Source organism: Rhinoraja longicauda, chromosome 33 (genome assembly GCF_053455715.1).
Source record: "Rhinoraja longicauda isolate Sanriku21f chromosome 33, sRhiLon1.1, whole genome shotgun sequence".
NCBI classification, from domain to species: Eukaryota; Metazoa; Chordata; class Chondrichthyes; order Rajiformes; family Arhynchobatidae; genus Rhinoraja; species Rhinoraja longicauda.
In genome coordinates, this window is record NC_135985.1 from 14,063,792 (window position 1) to 14,081,478 (window position 17,687).

The following is a 17,687-nucleotide window of genomic DNA, read 5'->3' on the forward strand; positions in this document are numbered from 1 at the left end:
GATTTGTAATCATTTTGTTTATACAATTACAAGGATAGGCTGAATGGAAAAAAAAAATCTATGAGGAAATGCTCTGAATTCACTGCAGCTTATAATAAACTATGTCAATTTACATTAAGTCAGGCGCTGACTGGCTGGAACAAACAATCTCTTTCATACTCAAATGAGTGCTGCTGTTTAACGGGATGCCAGCACTCTCAGTCTGAGGGTGGTCATTGCGACAGCCCTCTGTAGAAAAGTCGGAACTAAATACTAAATAAAATTATCAGCCAGGCAGTTAGAGGACACTCGGCATGGATCAGATGGCAGGACAAATGACAGCTCTCCAGGAACGATGAAAGGGACAAGACTGGCTGAACAAGGAATATAAACGAGGTACAACATAATACATTAAAAACAACATCCGAATGCGGCACTGCCAGCAGACACCAGCAGCTGTTCTCTGCGATCCAGTCACTGGCACCCTTCATTCACACTTCCAGCTGCTGCCGTTTGTAACATTGCCATAATAGTAACACTTTAAATAATCTATCCCTGTGTCAGCTCAGCCAAACTTTCTGCCCAGCAATGAACCTTTGCAACCGTTACCTTTCATAATGACATTTAATATTGAAGGACGGGCTCTGTCGCACTTGCAGGGTATAAATGAATAGAATTCAAAATTCTGAATGTCATTTTTAAGCTCAGCTCAATGTGTCAAACTAAAGTCTTGTTGTTAGGAGATAATTGAGGGGTAAGGATTTAATGTTTTTTGTATCAGGATGAGCAACAGTAAGTGTAAAACATCACCTACTGCCATTTCCTGAACGATGCCCTGTCTCCAAACACTACTGGCTTTCTCAGTGACTGAATAATCCATTCCAGGAACATTTCCCATACGATGTGACTCATTGGATTTCTAAAGTTGTATCGGTCCACATCAGCTTTTTCGGTAAGTCCAAGTTGAACCCAGATGAAAATCAGGGACAAGTATCCCTCAGAGAGATGGGCAGAAGATACAACACATCTGGACAAAAGCCATGTGCAGTGTTTTCCCACGTTTCTTTGATTACAGCCACTATCTTTAAGAAATGAAATTGACGAAAATCATTACTTAAGAAAGTTTTTATTTGATACAAAATTATACAGTGGAAGATTTGTAATCATCTTAGTTTATACAATTACAAGGATAGGCTGAATGGAAAAAAAAAATCTATGAGGAAATGCTCTGAATTCACTGCAGCTTATAATAAACTATGTCAATTTACATTAAGTCAGGCGCTGACTAGCTGGAACAAACAATCTCTTTCATACTCAAATGAGTGCTGCTGTTTAACGGGATGCCAGCACTCTCAGTCTGAGGGTGGTCATTGCGACAGCCCTCTGTAGAAAAGTCGGAACTAAATACTAAATAAAATTATCAGCCAGGCAGTTAGAGGACACTCAGCATGGATCAGATGGCAGGACAAATGACAGCTCTCCAGGAACGATGAAAGGGACAAGACTGGCTGAACAAGGAATATAAACGAGGTACAACATAATACATTAAAAACAACATCCGAATGCGGCACTGCCAGCAGACACCAGCAGCTGTTCTCTGCGATCCAGTCACTGGCACCCTTCATTCACACTTCCAGCTGCTGCCGTTTGTAACATTGCCATAATAGTAACACTTTAAATAATCTAACCCTGTATCAGCTCAGCCAAACTTTCTGCCCAGCAATGAACCTTTGCAACCGTTACCTTTCATAATGACATTTAATATTGAAGGACGGGCTCTGTCGCACTTGCAGGGTATAAATGAATAGAATTCAAAATTCTGAATGTCATTTTTAAGCTCAGCTCAATGTGTCAAACTAAAGTCTTGTTGTTACGAGATAATTGAGGGGTAAGGATTGAATGTTTTTTGTATCAGGATGAGCAACAGTAAGTGTAAAACATCACCTACTGCCATTTCCTGAATGATGCCCTGTCTCCAAACACTACTGGCTTTCTCAGTGACTGAATAATCCATTCCAGGAACATTTCCCATACGATGTGGCTCATTGGATTTTTAAAGTTGTATCGGTCCACATCAGCTTTTTCGGTAAGTCCAAGTTGAACCCGGATGAAAATCAGGGACAAGTATTACAAACAACAAGACTCTAATTTTTACTATTTGTTTTTGGTTAATTACATTGAAGCGTGATTATTTTATTTAGACTTCAAATAAGCTTTTTGCAACTAGGTCTTAACTTGGTTCCAGCTGTTGAGAGTACTCCTTTAAGGATTTCTAAAAATACCATTGAGACATTATTAAACTTCTGTAACTCAACATTTTAAATGATTTTGACAAGGTAAACAGTCCATAGCAACCCAATGGCTCATTTTGCAGTTACATTTAAATATTAAAAGCCTCAATTACCCTCACAGGTGTGAGCAGTTACCTGTCCACACAGTGTGCAAAGAAGGCTCCACCACGTTTTACTAATCACCTGCACAACTTTGTTCTACTTTTGTCCAGACAATATTTCATACCTGCAACATATCACGGAGGCAATTGAGTAATCAACAGATAAAAACAATATGCAATGATAAGCTCACAAGAGTCAGAGCATTTTAATGTAATAACAGAACTACGTAAGACCTCAGAGAGGAAGGGTGTGAATGAGTAAGGTCCGAGGGACTGTGCTCTTCAGACAGATTCAGTCCTTGTGGAATATTATGGGCAGATTGCTCACTGCCTTATTTCTTCTCTGCCTTCAACCTCCACCCTGTACGTCTGTACATCCTTCGAATGCAGTTCAATCACTTAAGATTTCAAATTGACTAAAAAGCACAATTTACCGAGCCATGCTCTGTCTTCAGCACCCTTTATGCCTGGATGTTGCCGTGCCCTTTTGTGTCACAGTGATCGAGAAGGCTGTCCTTCTCGTAGGATCTGGAACCGCTGAGTGTTTGAGTGAAGTGTTTGCCTCTTAATGTCCACCTGACAATTTAGAGCACCTGCTTATTTGAGGGCAGGTGCCCAAAGGCTTCCAGCTTCTGCCGATAGGCCTCTGCCTCCTGCTCCTTCTCAAAGAGCTGCTGCCTATACTTCTGGGCCTCACGGTTGGCTTCTTCCAGCTGTTTCTGCAACACTTCCTTCTCCTAGAACCAAAACACAACAGATCAACACCAACCCGGTCCATTGTCAGCCTGCAGTGTGTGTTACTCTGGCAATTATCATCAACACAGAGGTGCTCTGAAGGCAGAAACCAATCACAGAGCCGGGATAAGACTGAGGTCAACAACCCTGGAATGGTGTAAAAGAGAGGGAGCTGTTCCCAATGCTGCATTATATCCAGGAGGGAAGGTGGAGAAAAATCTGCCAGGATTCATTCTGACAATCACTGTCCAGTGACGACTCGATTAGAAAGTTTTTTTTCTCAGCAAAGTAATTGCCCAAGTAATAAAGAGTGAATGTGCTTTCACTGGTGCTTTCCTTAAGTATAACAAGCAAGTAGCGTTGGTGTCCTTTATTCAGTGGCTCTCAGACAGGCAGCTGGATCAGGGAGGCAACTCACTTCTAGTTCTTCCTACAGGGCTGTCCTGTTATAAAGCAGAATAAAATCCAACCAAATAAAATCTTACATGGAGGCGAGTACAATCCCAAAAATCAGGAGGAACAACTGTTCAAACAAGAAACTTCCAAGATTTTACATAGATTCCCTCGCTCCAGAAAGTGTAATGGTTGTTATCAATTCATTAAAAAGTATTTATCAACTGAATTTAAAACAGTTCAGGAACATTTTCTTCTGCAGAACACTATAAACACCAACTAAACTACAAACTGGCTTGGTTGCAGCTAGGAACTTTGTGCTTTCTCTCTGCACCAATATTATTTGTGTTTAATTTATTGAACCTTTTTTGGTTATTATGTTATCTGAGTACTCTGTTATGCTGCTGCAAATAAGATTTTAATTATTTCGTTTTTCTGTACAAACTCCATAAAGTTTGGGTCAAAGACCCATCATTTATTTATTTGCCTCTATACGCCGCAATTTGAGATTTGTAATAGAAAAAATCACATGTGGTTAAAGTGCTCATTGTCAGATTTTATTAAAGGGTATTTTTTTACATTTTGGTTTCACCATGTAGAAATTACAGCTGTGTTTATACATAGTCCCCCCATTTCAGGGCACCAAAATGTTTGGGACACATGGCTTCACAGGTGTTTGCAATTGCTCAGGTGTGTTTAATTGCCACCTTAATGCAGGTATAAGAGAGCTCTCAGCACCTAGTCTTTCCTCCAGTCTATCCATCACCTTTGTAAACTTTCATTGCTGTTTATCAACATGAGGACCAAAGTTGTGCCAATGAAAGTCAAGAAGCCATTATGAGACTGAGAAACAATAATTAAACTGTTAGAGACACCAGCCGAACCTTAGACTTACTAAAATCAACTGTTTGGAACATCGTTAAGAAGAGAGCACTGGTGAGCTTACTAATCGCAAAGGGACTGGCAGGCCAAGGAAGACCTCTACAGCTGATGATGTCGTGGTATAAAATAATAGCAAATAATATCATGCATAAAATAATATTCTCCCATAATGACAGAATAATTCTCTTTATAATAAAGAAAAATCCCCAAGCACCTGTCTGACAGATCAGAAAAACTTTTCAGGAGTCAGGTGTGGATTTGTCAATGACCACTGCCCACAGAAGACTTCATGAACAGAAATACAGAGGCTACACTGCAAGATGCAAACCACTAGTTAGCCACAAAAGTAGGATGGCCAGGTTACAGTTTGCCAAGAAGTACTTAAAAGAGCAACCACAGTTCTGGAAAAAGATCTTGTGGACAGATGAGACGAAGATTAACTTATATCAGAGGGATGGCAAGAGCAAAGCATGGAGGAGAGAAGGAACTGGCCAAGATCCAAAGCATACCACCTCATCTGTGAAACATGGTCATGGGGGTGTTTTGGCCTAGGCATGTATGGCTGCTGAAGGTACTGGGATTACTTATCTTCATTGATGATACAACTGCTGATGGTAGTAGCATAATGAATTCTGAAGTGTATAGACACATCCTATCAGCTCAAGTTCAAACAAATGCCTCAAAACTCTTTGGCCAGCGGTTTATTCTACAGCAAGACAATGATCCCAAACACTACTAAAGCAACAAAGGAGTTTTTCAAAGCTAAAAAATGGTCTATTCTTGAGTGGGCAAGTCAATCACCTAATCTGAATCCAATTGAGCATGCCTTTTATATGATGAAGAGAAAACTGAAGGGGACTAGTCCGTATAAGCTAAAAATGGGTGCAATACAGGCCTGGCAGGGCATCACCAGAGAAGACACCCAGCAACTGGTGGTGTCCATGAATTGCAGACTTCAAGCAGTTATTGCATGCAAAGGATATGCAACAAAATACTAAACATGACTACTTTCATTTACATGACATTGCTCTGTCCCAAAGATTATGGTGCCCTGAAATTGGGTGGGGGGGGGGGAGACTAAGTATAAACACAGCTGCAATTTCTACATGGTGAAACCAAAATGTATAAAAATGGCCTTTATTAAAATATGACAATGTGCACTTTAACCACATGTGATTTTTTCTATTACAAATCTCAAATTGTGGAGTACCTAGGCAAATAAATAGATGATGGGTCTTTATCCCACACATTTTGAAGGGCACTGTATAACAACTCAATATTTTTGACTTTGATCTGATAATATGCACTATCTTGGCAAATGAGTGGCATTCTGTACTATCTTCTTACAAAAATATCTGATACTCTCAGCTGCTTTACCCTGGAAATGCACAGGTTTCTCTCAGCCCGTCCCTTGCCCAAGGCATCATGGCAATTAGACCTGTTAGATCTGAGCCTTTTCTGCTTCTGGAAATGAGCTGATTCATAGCAGATTTCTCTTTCCAACCTATCCTTTAACCCCACCCCAGTTGCAATTTTACTATTGAGACGTGTAGTGAAAACATTTGCTTTGCGTGACATCCAGTGAAGAGACATACCATGAAGGCACATATTATTTACTGCATATTTCCAGTTGTTAAAAGCAAGTGATGCAGGTGAGGGAGGACACGGGATATTGAGGCTCCTTGAGGCATTTCATCTATAAATATTTCAGTGATTACCTCTGAGAATTCCACAGTTTCCAGGGTACAAGTTTCCGGAACAGAACTCTCTTGTATCTAATCGGCAGGAATACAAAAGCAAAAGATCATAAATTCTTGTTGTATTTTATGATTTACATAAAAACACATGTACAATTATGGAAAACAACATGTTTACTCCCTTTGTTTGCTATTATATTATTTTTTGCAAGATGTTGAGACTTGGGTCCATCGTGCAAAGAGTTATTGGTAATAATACTCTAATGCTCCTCTATTTAATTATTTCCACTCCCCTAGCATGTGATTTACAACTGTTTTATCCAGTTATTAGCCCCAGATGTCAGGCTAATAACTTATTATTAAGCTACAGAATAAGGAAATTCAACATTTCTCCAATAACTCTCACCAATTTTTACAAATACACCATAGCAAGCATCCTTTCAGATGCATCACAGCATGGTTTGGCAAAAGCCCTGCTGAAGACTGCATGGAATTGCACAATTCCATGGGGGAGTCCAGAACCAGGGGCTACAGTCTGAATAAAGACTGAGAGTTGTGAATTTGTGGAATTCTCTGCCACAGAAGGCAGTGGAGGCCAATGCACTGGATGAATTTAAATGAGTTAGATAGAGCTCTAGGGGCTAATGGAATCAAGGGATATGGGGAGAAGGCAGGCCCAGGTTACTGATTGTGGATGATCAGCCATGATCACAATGAATGGAGGTGCTGGCTCAAAGGGCCAAATGGCCTCCTCCTACACCTATTTTCTGTTTCTATGTTTCTAATTGTGGATGTAGCCCTGTCCATTACACCAACCAGCCCCCAGCCCCCCCCCCCCCACCTCTCTTGACTCCAACTACACTTCATGCTGCCTTGGAAAAGCAGCCAACATAATCAAGGACCACTCACACTCTCTTCTCTTCTTTACTGTCAGGCAGAAGATACTAAAGTTTGAAAACACGTACTACCAGCTTCAGGAACATCTTCTTCCCCACTGTTATCAGACACTGGAATGGACCTCATACTAAGGATGTATTTCTGATATTCCAGTCTACCTCATTTCAGCCCTTGCACCTTTCTTTTATTTGCACTTTTGCCATAACATTCATAAAATATTCTGCACTGTTTCCTTCCTCTTTTTCCACTACCTGTAATACTCATAGTGTCGTTTGACTGTACTCATGTGTGGTATAATTTGCTTGGATAGCATGCAAAACAAAGTTTTTTTTCCTGTATTTCAGTGCACGTGACAATAACAAGCCGATACATAAAACTGTAAACTGTGGTGCTGGTAGCTAGGCTTGTGATGGGAACACAACCAAGACTGAGCACTCAGCTTGCTCAGAAACTGTGGTGAGATTCCCTCACTTTACAAATCCTCCCATTCCCATCAAATGACTGCTGCTTTCAGTCTTTTGAGGAAGTGAGTTGGACCTCTATACCGACTTTCACTTCTATATAACTCAGGACCAATTTAAATACCTGCCCTCTCCTTTTGGATTCCTCCAGAAGAGTACATGGGTCTCTGCAACAAATCATTGCATAATTTTAAATACTTTGATTCACTTTCCTCAACTCTCCAAATATAAGGTTATATATCTTAGCCTTGTCATTTTTCATTTAATCCATGGCGATATTCAGATAAATTTGTTTTGTGAACCTTAAGGTCGGAGCTGAAGAGCCCAGAATGGACATGATATCTTGATGGGTCAGACCATACTCGACATTGTTTATCTTCATATTTCACAGTGGGAAAAGGGCATTTATCGTTCCATTAATTGGGGATGAGATCTTCTTAGCAATGAAATTTACAAACTGGCACTTCCAACTTTGTCACCTTTAACAAATGTTCACCAACTCTTTGGACTGTGCGTTACCTTCTCTGATCAGTGCACATGCATTCCTCAATGCATTAATTCCTCTCAAAACTCCTGCTCCAGGCTTCTCGGATTCAAACAGGTCGATCTTGTACTTCCCCATATGAGTCCCCTCTAATATCCCCAATCAATTAGTCCGTTGGTTCAGGAAAATCCAGACATAACAAAATATTCATTATTTATTCAAGCAGATATTTGGTCAACATGTGTCCAAATGTGTCTGTAATTTTCTAGCATGTACTTAAGTCATTTTATTTGATTTGGTGGTTTTGGGATTAACTTTAGTTCTCTTACTTGGAGCAGAAGGTTAAATTCTTGATTCTTGGTGTGAGAAAAAACAGATAAATTCAGAAAAAAGGTCAGGATAACTGAATGTCCCAAGATCTTACTAACACTAACCCATGTCGCATGGCTGTGATTCCACTTCCTCAGTCACTGAATAAGACCATGATATTTGCTGCCAAGACCACCCCACTTCAGTGTACAAATGCCCTGAAATAAGTTGGTGTCTGTGGAACATTCTATGGTACATTTACTTCACGTTCGCAAGTGCAAGTCAGCCATCGATGCAACCTACCATACAATCAGTGCTGTAGCCCTGCAGCGCAGCACATAGAGGCAGCCATAGCCAGCAGAACATCAATCGTGTTCGCTTGCCAGTAATAGCTAAGCCAGGTGCCGTGCAGCCCAAGGCCCAAGTTCAGTCGCCGCCCTTTTTGTCCCCAGCAACCGCCACCGACGGCGAGTATCCGAGTATCGGAGAGCAGAGCAGTGACGGTGATAACGGTTAAACAGTGTTGTTGTGAACCAAGTATTAATAGTGTAACCATGGCTAATCCAATTGTTGGGAATGTGCCCCAGTTAGAATCTGGTTATACTATTGAGGAATGGACTGAAGTCTTGGAGGCGTGGTTCACTTCAAACGATATCACGTCATAAGAGAAGAAAAGAGCATTGTTCCTTACAGGTTTAGGAAGCAAGGGTTCCCACACCCTACGAGCATTGCTGCAACCACGAGCCAGCGAGGGGCACATTTTGAGATGGCAGGTGCTTCAGGTGCTCTGGAATGGGTCACACTAAGAGTCAGTGTGAGGCTGTTAGAGCCTACCAGCGGAGGAGAGGACAATCTCAGAAAAAAGCAAACCACTTGGAGGAGGCAGCTTCGAATTCATCATCAGAAGAAACCATGAGCCACTTGGACGATGAATCGATCAACAAGTTGTCGAACTCTGAACCGTATAAAGCCACTTTGATAGTGAACAGCAGGGAGGTACAACTAGACATTGACACGGGAAGTCTATGGACTATCGTACCAGAAGAAGTCTTCAGCAAACTCGGTAAAGACCCTAGGCTAGATCCCAGTAGCATCAAGCTGAAATGCTACACTGGAGAGAAGGTTGACATCTACGGACAAGCAGCGGTACAGGTACAGCTCGAACCTCACCGTAAGCCCGAAACGCTGACCATAGTGGTAGTAAAGAAAGGTGCAAGCCTAATGGGAAGAGACTGGTTAAGGAAGTACCCTGAATTGTTGTTAAAGCTAGTCAGCTAGAACACGCCAGATTCAAGATTAAGTCCACTGAGTAGTATGCACAGTTTGCAAGATACCATGGACACAGTACTCAACAGACATGCCAAACTGTTTGATAACAGCAGCCATGAGGTACTGAAGGATACCAAACCAAGGTAATATCTACAAGACGAAAACAGGGGAGCAAAGTTTTACAAGGCAGCTCCAGTTTCATATGCTGCTAGAAAGCAGATTGATGCCGCATTGGATGACTTGCTGCAGGATGGCATTATCAAGTCTGTGAAGACAGCAGATTTTGCATGCCCGATCATAGCTGTTCCGAAACGAGATGGGAGAATGAGAGTCTGCGGCAACTACAAGCTCACAGCAAATAAGGTGCTGAAAGTCGAACAGTATCCCCTTCCAACTTTGGAGGATCTACTGCAGGAACTAGAAGGAGGAGAAAAGTTCTCTAAACTAGACCTCTCCCATGCCTATCATCAGATAGAGTTACAACTGTTTGTAAGCCCGAAACGCTGACCATAGTGGTAGTAAACAAAGGTGCAAGCCTAATGGGAAGAGACTGGTTAAGGACCCTGGAGCTCAAAAGTTCACCACGATTAACACACATAAAGGTCTCCGAATATACCAGACTGCCCTTTGGGATATCCAGCGCACCAGCCATGTTCCAGAGAACCATGGAGAGTCTGATAGCTGATATTCCCATGTGCAAGCCACACCTTGATGATATCATCATCAGCGGAAAGACTGACGAAGAGCACCTCAGGAACCTGGAAGACTAGAGACCAATGGGTTACGTTTGAAGAAGGAGAAGTGTGCACTGATGCAAGAGTCAGTCGACTATCTCGGACATCGACTGAACAAGAATGGTCTTCGTCCTCTTCAAGACAACATTGCTGCGGTGCGGGAAGCAAAGTGGCCTGTGAACCAAAGCCAACTCCACGCATACCTCGGCTTACTGGGGTATTACAGGAAGTTTATACCCAACCTGTCACAGGAGATTGCACCATTGATTCAGATGTTGAAGGCAGAGTACAGATCAGCAGATTCAAAGAGTGGGAGGAGATGATACTAAGTTGGGGGGTAGTGTGAATTGTGAGGAAGATGCAATAAGGCTGCAGAGTGACTTGGACAGGTTGTGTGAGTGGGCGGATACATGGCAGATGCAGTTTAATGTAGATAAGTGTGAGGTTATTCACTTTGGAAGTAAGAATAGAAAGGCAGATTATTATCTGAATGGTGTCAAGTTATGTGGAGGGGGAGTTCAACGAGATCTGGGTGTCCTAGTGCATCAGTCAATGAAAGGAAGCATGCAGGTACAGCAGGCAGTGAAGAAAGCCAATGGAATGTTGGCCTTCGTAACAAGAGGAGTTGAGTATAGGAGCAAAGAGGTCCTTCTACAGTTGTACCGGGCCCTGGTGAGACCGCATCTGGAGTACTGTGTGCAGTTTTGGTCTCCAAATTTGAGGAAGGATATTCTTGCTATGGAGGGCGTGCAGCGTAGGTTCACTAGGTTAATTCCCGGAATGGCGGGACTGTCGTATGTTGAAAGGCTGGAGCGATTGGGCTTGTATACACTGGAATTTAGAAGGATGAGGGGGGATCTTATTGAAACATATAAGATAATTAGGGGATTGGACACATTAGAGGCAGATAACATGTTCCCAATGTTGGGGGAGTCCAGAACAAGGGGCCACAGTTTAAGAATAAGGGGTAGGCCATTTAGAACGGAGATGAGGAAGAACTTTTTCAGTCAGAGGGTGGTGAAGGTGTGGAATTCTCTGCCTCAGAAGGCAGTGGAGGCCAGTTCGTTGGATGCTTTCAAGAGAGAGCTGGATAGAGCTCTTAAGGATAGCGGAGTGAGGGGGTATGGAGAGAAGGCAGGAACGGGGTACTGATTGAGAGTGATCAGCCATGATCGCATTGAATGGCGGTGCTGGCTCGAAGGGCTGAATGGCCCACTCCTGCACCTATTGTCTATTGTCTATTGAGATGCAGCAAGCCTGATCCCAAGTTCAGATGGGGAAAGGAACAAGAGCAGGTATTCCAGAGATCCAAGCGTCTTCTGCAGAGTGACAGTGTGCTGACGCATTACGATCCAGCCAAACCAGCCAAAAGGATAGCGGAGTCAGGGGGTATGGGGAGAAGGCAGGAACGGGGTACTGATTGAGAATGATCAGCCATGATCACATTGAATGGCGGTGCTGGCTCGAAGGGCTGAATGGCCTCCTCCTGCACCTATTGTCCATTGTCTAACCCATCCTGCTCCAAACGGATGCAAGCCCCTATGGCTTAGGTGCTGTGATAAGCCTTGTTGAATCAGATGGACAAGAACGCCCGATAGCTTTCGCTTCACGCACTCTCAAGCCCAGCGAAAAGAACTACGCACAATATGAAAAGGAGGGTTTATCGATAATCTTCGGACTGAAGAAGTTCCACAAGCAGTTACATGGAAGGTCTTTCATCATTGTGACTGATCACAAGCCTCTGATGGGACTGTTTGGAGACCACAAGCCAGCCAGCCCGATGGCCTCTGCTCGCATAGCAAGATGGCATATGATCCTGTCTGCCTACAGTTACCAGATAGTCCATCGAGAAGGCAAGAAACACCAGAATGCAGATGCGTTGTTGCACTTGCCGATCCACGAAGAGGACTCTTCATGGAATCATCCGGAGCTCGCCGAGCGTGATGAAGCACCAGAGACGCACATCAACATGCTCACCGATCTGGACACACGCCCTGTTGATGCACAGGAAGTGAAGAGAGCCACCAAGAAGGACAGAGTTCTCTCCAAGGTAAAGAACCACATCATGGAAGGGTGGCCAAGTGCAAGGAATCTTCCAGAAGAAGTAAAGCCCTTTGCCAGCAAGAAAGAAGAGCTGTCAGTGAAGGATGACATAATCCTGTGGGGACCAAGAGTGGTTATCCCAGATAATCTGGAGATAAGGACTAGAATCCTTGAAGAACTTTATAGCACGCACCCTGGCATTGTGAAAATGAAGGCATTGGCAAGATCATACGTCTGGTGGCCAGGAATCAACAAAGAGTTGGAACAACAAGTGAGAAGTTGTCCAAGCTGTCAGCAGAGTCAGTATAGTCTTGTTGCAGCCCCAATCCATCCATGGGAGTTCCCTGAGAGACCATGGAGTAGAATTCAATACGCAATAGACAATAGATAATAGGTGTAGGAGGGTGCCATTTGGCCCTTCGAGCCAGCACCGCCATTCAAAGTGATCATGGCTGATCATTCTCAATCAGTACCCCGTTCCTGCCTTCTCCCCATACCTCCTGACTCCGCTATCCCTAAGAGCTCTATCTAGCTCTCTCTTGAATGCATTCAGATAATTGGCCTCCACTGCCTTCTGAGGCAGAGAATTCCACAGATTCACAACTCTCTGACTGAAAAGGTTTTTCCTCATCTCAGTTCTAAATGGCCTACCCCTTATTCTTAAACAGTGGCCCCTTGTTCTGGACTCCCCCAACATTGGGAACATGTTTCCTGCCTCTAACGTTTCCAACCCCTTAATAATCTTCTATGTTTCGATAAGATCCTCTCTCATCCTTCTAAGTTCCAGTGTATACAAGCCTAGTCGTTCCAGTCTTTCAACATATGACAGTCCCGCCATTCCGGGAATTAACCTAGCAAACCTACGCTGCACGCTCTCAATAGCAAGAATATCCTTCCTCAAAATCGGAGACCAAAACTGCACACAGTACCCCCAGGTGCAGTCTCACTAGGGCCCTGTACAACTGCAGAAGGACCTCTTTGCTCCTATACTCAACTCCCCTTGTTATGAAGGCCAACATTCCATTGGCTTTCTTCACTACCTGCATGCTTCCTTTCAGTGACTGATGCACTAGGACACCCAGATCTCGTTGTACGTCCCCTTTTCCTAACTTGGCACCATTCAGATAATACTCTGCCTTCCTATTCTTACCACCAAAGTGGATAACCTCACACTTATCCACATTAAACTGCATCTGCCATGCATCCGCCCACTCACACAACCTGTTCAAGTCACCCTGCAACCTCATAGCATCTTCCTCACAGTTCACACTACCACCCAACTTTGTATCATCTGCAAATTTGCTAATGGTACTTTTAATCCCTTCATCCAAGTCATTAATGTATATTGTAAATAGCTGCGGTCCCAGCACCGAGCCTTGCAGTACCCCACTAGTTACTGCCTGCCATTCTGAAAGGGACCCATTTATCCCCACTCTTTGCTTTCTGTCTGTCAACCAATTTTGACAGTCTGAAGAAGGGTCTCGACCCAAAACATTCCCAACCCCCAACCTGGAGGACCAGGGACTGCTTCGTCTGCCTCCTCACCCTTGACCTGTCCAGTTTGGTTGAACCTGCCAGGGATATAAAACCCCATCTGGCATAGCTCTCAGGAGCAATGGAGTACGCAAGGCTCTCCACCACGTCATGGTTGTAGTCCAGGAGAGGATCTTAAGGTTTGAGATGAAATTAAAGTAGTGGGTACATCAAGTTTTGCAGGTGGGAGAGTAAAATCCCACCTGCACAACTTGATATACCCACTAGTTTAATTTCATCTCAAACCTTAAGATAATAGGGTTTTTTTCTATCCAACTTACTGCAGTTGATAAAGATGATGGTCTTGATTCAGATTCCTGGATCCATTCTGATGTAAAAGAAACTACAAGATGTAAAAGAACTAGTCTAATGGAGAAACTAGGAACGGAATGGCTTCATTCAGTCACCCCTGCCCTAGTTGGAGCAGTTCCAAACCACAAGAGTTAGCAAGGATGGGAAACTCACACTGAGTACCACCCCTGGAGCTTTGCCTAATGAGTGAGGCCATGTCTGTGTGGCATAAATGAAACCACCAGCCCGATTAAAATGCTGTAAAATGAAAAGTTTGTATTGTACTCAAATAAATTTTTCCAAAAAGAAAATGGACAGCTACCAGACTGGAGAAACAAATGTTTGTGATGAAAAAGACGGCAAACACTGGAATCTGGAACAAACTGCTGGGAGAAATTCAGCAGGTTGAACAGAATCTGTGGAGGTCAACACTTTAGATCACAATCCTCCATCAGGACTACAATTGTAACCCAAAAACAACAAAGTCCTTATCACATGAACTGGCAGAGAATTAATATAGGCCACAGGCAGTTTAAATGGGCATCATGATCGGTAAAGACATCTTTGGTCACAAGGTTCTGTTCCTGTGCTGTACTGTTCTATGTTCTAAATAGTTAGGAACATAAGGCCATAGGTGATAGGAGCAGAATTAGGCCATTCGGCCCATCAAGTCTACTCCGCCATTCAAGCATGCAGGATCATCATGAAGCATGAACTGAAATGTTGACTATCCCTTTGCCTTCACAGATGCTGCTCGAGAAAGTTTGTTTTTTGGCATGAAGAATATTTGTATAACTGTAATTCTAACTCCATGAACATCTGCATTATTTTCAGGTCCACGGGCTAATGATACAATGCAGGAAATAAAGAATAGCTTCAAATTATAGGACGATAAATACCAAACACCAGGTAATGGAAGCCAATTTATCAAAAGAAAATGACATCTTGAGTCAATGGAATCGAAGTTTAATTTTAAAGAGTTTATGTAAATACTCATGGTTTCAGGTATGGTTAGTGGAGGTGAATTTTGGATAACTGCTGATTTATTCCCTCATTGAAAACAAGTAAACTATGTAAATTCCTCCAAACAGTTCAAAGAACTGTTTAAAAAGGGGAATGATGAAACTTTGATTCAATGACGTTGAAGTAAAAGATGGAATGCTTTGCAAGTGTCGAATATGGACTGATAGGAAAGGCAAGGAAGCATCACAAATTATGCATTTGCTAAAGGTGGCAAGTTTGTAAATGTCATTGGCAAGAAGATCTCAACTCCAAGTAATAGAATGATGTGTCCTTTTCCCACTTCTATCCTAAATTGAGAATTCCAAAACATACTTTCTTAATTCATCAATCATAATTATCTCTGTACATCACCCACAATGAATATCTTGAAGTACAATGCTAAGTGAAGCAGACACCTTCAGAGTTATAGAACTAGTTTAAGTAGATCCAAAAGTATAGCAAACTGGGAGCCAGAGCAGGATGCTTTTCCCACTTCTAGCATCAGATCCCCTAGTGTTTTAGAAGAATCAATACACCATAGGCTACAGGAAAAAAAACATTATGGCCACAGGCTCATGTCCTGGAAAATTTGTTGAAGTTTCCAGGGCTGACAATTCTCAGGTTTATACAGGTGCAAGAGATCACCCATCATAAAGTATGACAGTCATTTCAGAGTTTTCTGACATTCCATTCTGCATGTTTTAAGTTAGTCTTAACTTACCGTGCCCTCCATAATGTTTGGAACAGAAACCAATCATTTATTTATTTGCCTCTGTACGCCACAATTTGATATTTGGTTAAAGTGCACATTGTCAGATTTCAATAAAGGCCATTTTTATACAGTTTGGTTTCACCGTGTAGAAATTACAGATGTGTTTATAAATAGTCCCCCCATTTCAGGGCACCAAAATGTTTGGGGCACATGGCTTCACAGGTGTTTGTAATTGCTCAGGTGTGTTTAATTGCCACCTTAATGCAGGTATAAGAGAGCTCTCAGCACCTACTCTTTCCTCCAGTCTTTTCATCACCTTTGGAAACTTTTATTGCTGTTTATCAACATGAAGACCAAAGCTGTGACAATGAAAGTCAAAGAAGCCACTATGAGACTGAGGAACAAGAATAAAACTATTAGAGACATCAGCCAAACATTAGGCTTACCAAAATCAACTGTTTGGAACATCATTAAGAAGAAAGAGAGCACTGGGGAGCTTACTTATCACAAAGGGACTGGCAGGCCAAAGAAGACCTCCACAGCTGATGACAGAGAAATTCTCTCTATAATAAAGAAAAATCACCAAACACTTGTCCGACAGATCAAAAACACTCTTCAGGAATCAGGTATGGATTTGTCAATGGCCACTGTCCGCAGAAGACTTCATGAACAGAAATACAGAGGCTACACTGCAAGATGCAAACTACTGATTAGCCGCAAAAATAAGATGGCGAGATTATAGTTTGCTAAGAAGTACTTAAAAGAGCAAGCATGGTTCTTGTGGACAGATGAGACGAAGATTAACTTATATCAGAGTGATGGCAAGAGCAAAGTATGGAGGAGAGAAGGAACTATCCAAGATCCAAAGCATACCACCTCATCATCTGTGAAACACGGTGGTGGGGGTGTTATGGCCTGGGCATGAATGCCTGCTGAAAGTACTGGCTCACATCTTCATTGATGATACAACTGCTGATGTTAGTAGCATAATGAATTCTGAAGTGTGCAGACACATCCTATCTGCTCAAGTTCAAACAAATGCCTCCAAACTCATTGGCTGGCGGTTCATTCTAAAGCAAGACAATGATCCCATATTGCTAAAGCACCAAAGGAGTTTTTCAAAGCTAAAAAATGGTCAATCACCCAATCTGAACCCTATTGAGCATGCCTTGTACATGCTGAAGAGAAAACTGAAGGGGACTAGCCCCCAAAATAAATTAAGATGCGTGCAATACAGGCCTGGCAGAGCATCACCAGAGAAGACACCCAGTAACTGGTGATGTCCATGAATTGCAGACTTCAAGCAGTCATTGCATGCAAAGGATATGCAACAAAATACTAAACATGACTACTTTCATTTACATGACATTGCTGTGTCCCAAATATTATGGTGCCCTGAAATGGGTGGGGGACTATGTATAAACACTGCTGTACATGGTGAAACCAAAATGTATAAAAAGGCTTTATTAAAATCTGACAATGTGCACTTTAACCACATGTGATTTCTTCTATTACAAATCTCAAATTGTGGAGTACAGAGGCAAATAAATAAATGATGCGTCTTTGTCCCAATGTACTAATAGCATTCCACCCGTTCTAATATTGCAATTACGATCTTTATTTTCTCTTTCAGTCATTTATTAAAAATGTGTATACCAAAATTACTCAAGTCTACTGACCCTTAGGATTGGATATGTTCCAAACTGTTTCTAGGACTTGATTGTCTATTTTGTGTTCTTGTAAATAGAAACCCAGTCCTTGTGATAAGCTGACACCAAATTCACCCTGAGAGAAGCTTTCTCCGACTCAATGGCAGCATTATACAAGGGAACAAGGCCACCCTTTTTTCTTGAGGTGAAAAAAGGAGGAGGTGA

At 42.3% G+C, this 17,687-nt stretch overlaps 1 protein-coding gene across 2 annotated transcripts in view; it reads right to left on the bottom strand.

The window, feature by feature from the left end:
* gabpb1 (GA binding protein transcription factor subunit beta 1) overlaps window positions 1-17,687 on the bottom strand; it is a 54,597-nt gene continuing 36,910 nt past the window's right edge. The window contains exons 10-11 of one of the 2 annotated variants that reach the window (XM_078427486.1): window positions 6,100-6,156; window positions 1-3,108 (exon numbers count right to left, since the gene is read on the bottom strand). In XM_078427486.1, coding sequence (XP_078283612.1) covers window positions 2,956-3,108; window positions 6,100-6,156 — 210 coding nt within the window. In that variant the 3' untranslated portion in view covers window positions 1-2,955. The remainder of the gene's footprint in view (window positions 3,109-6,099; window positions 6,157-17,687) is intronic. The other variant, XM_078427487.1, reaches the window with a different exon arrangement.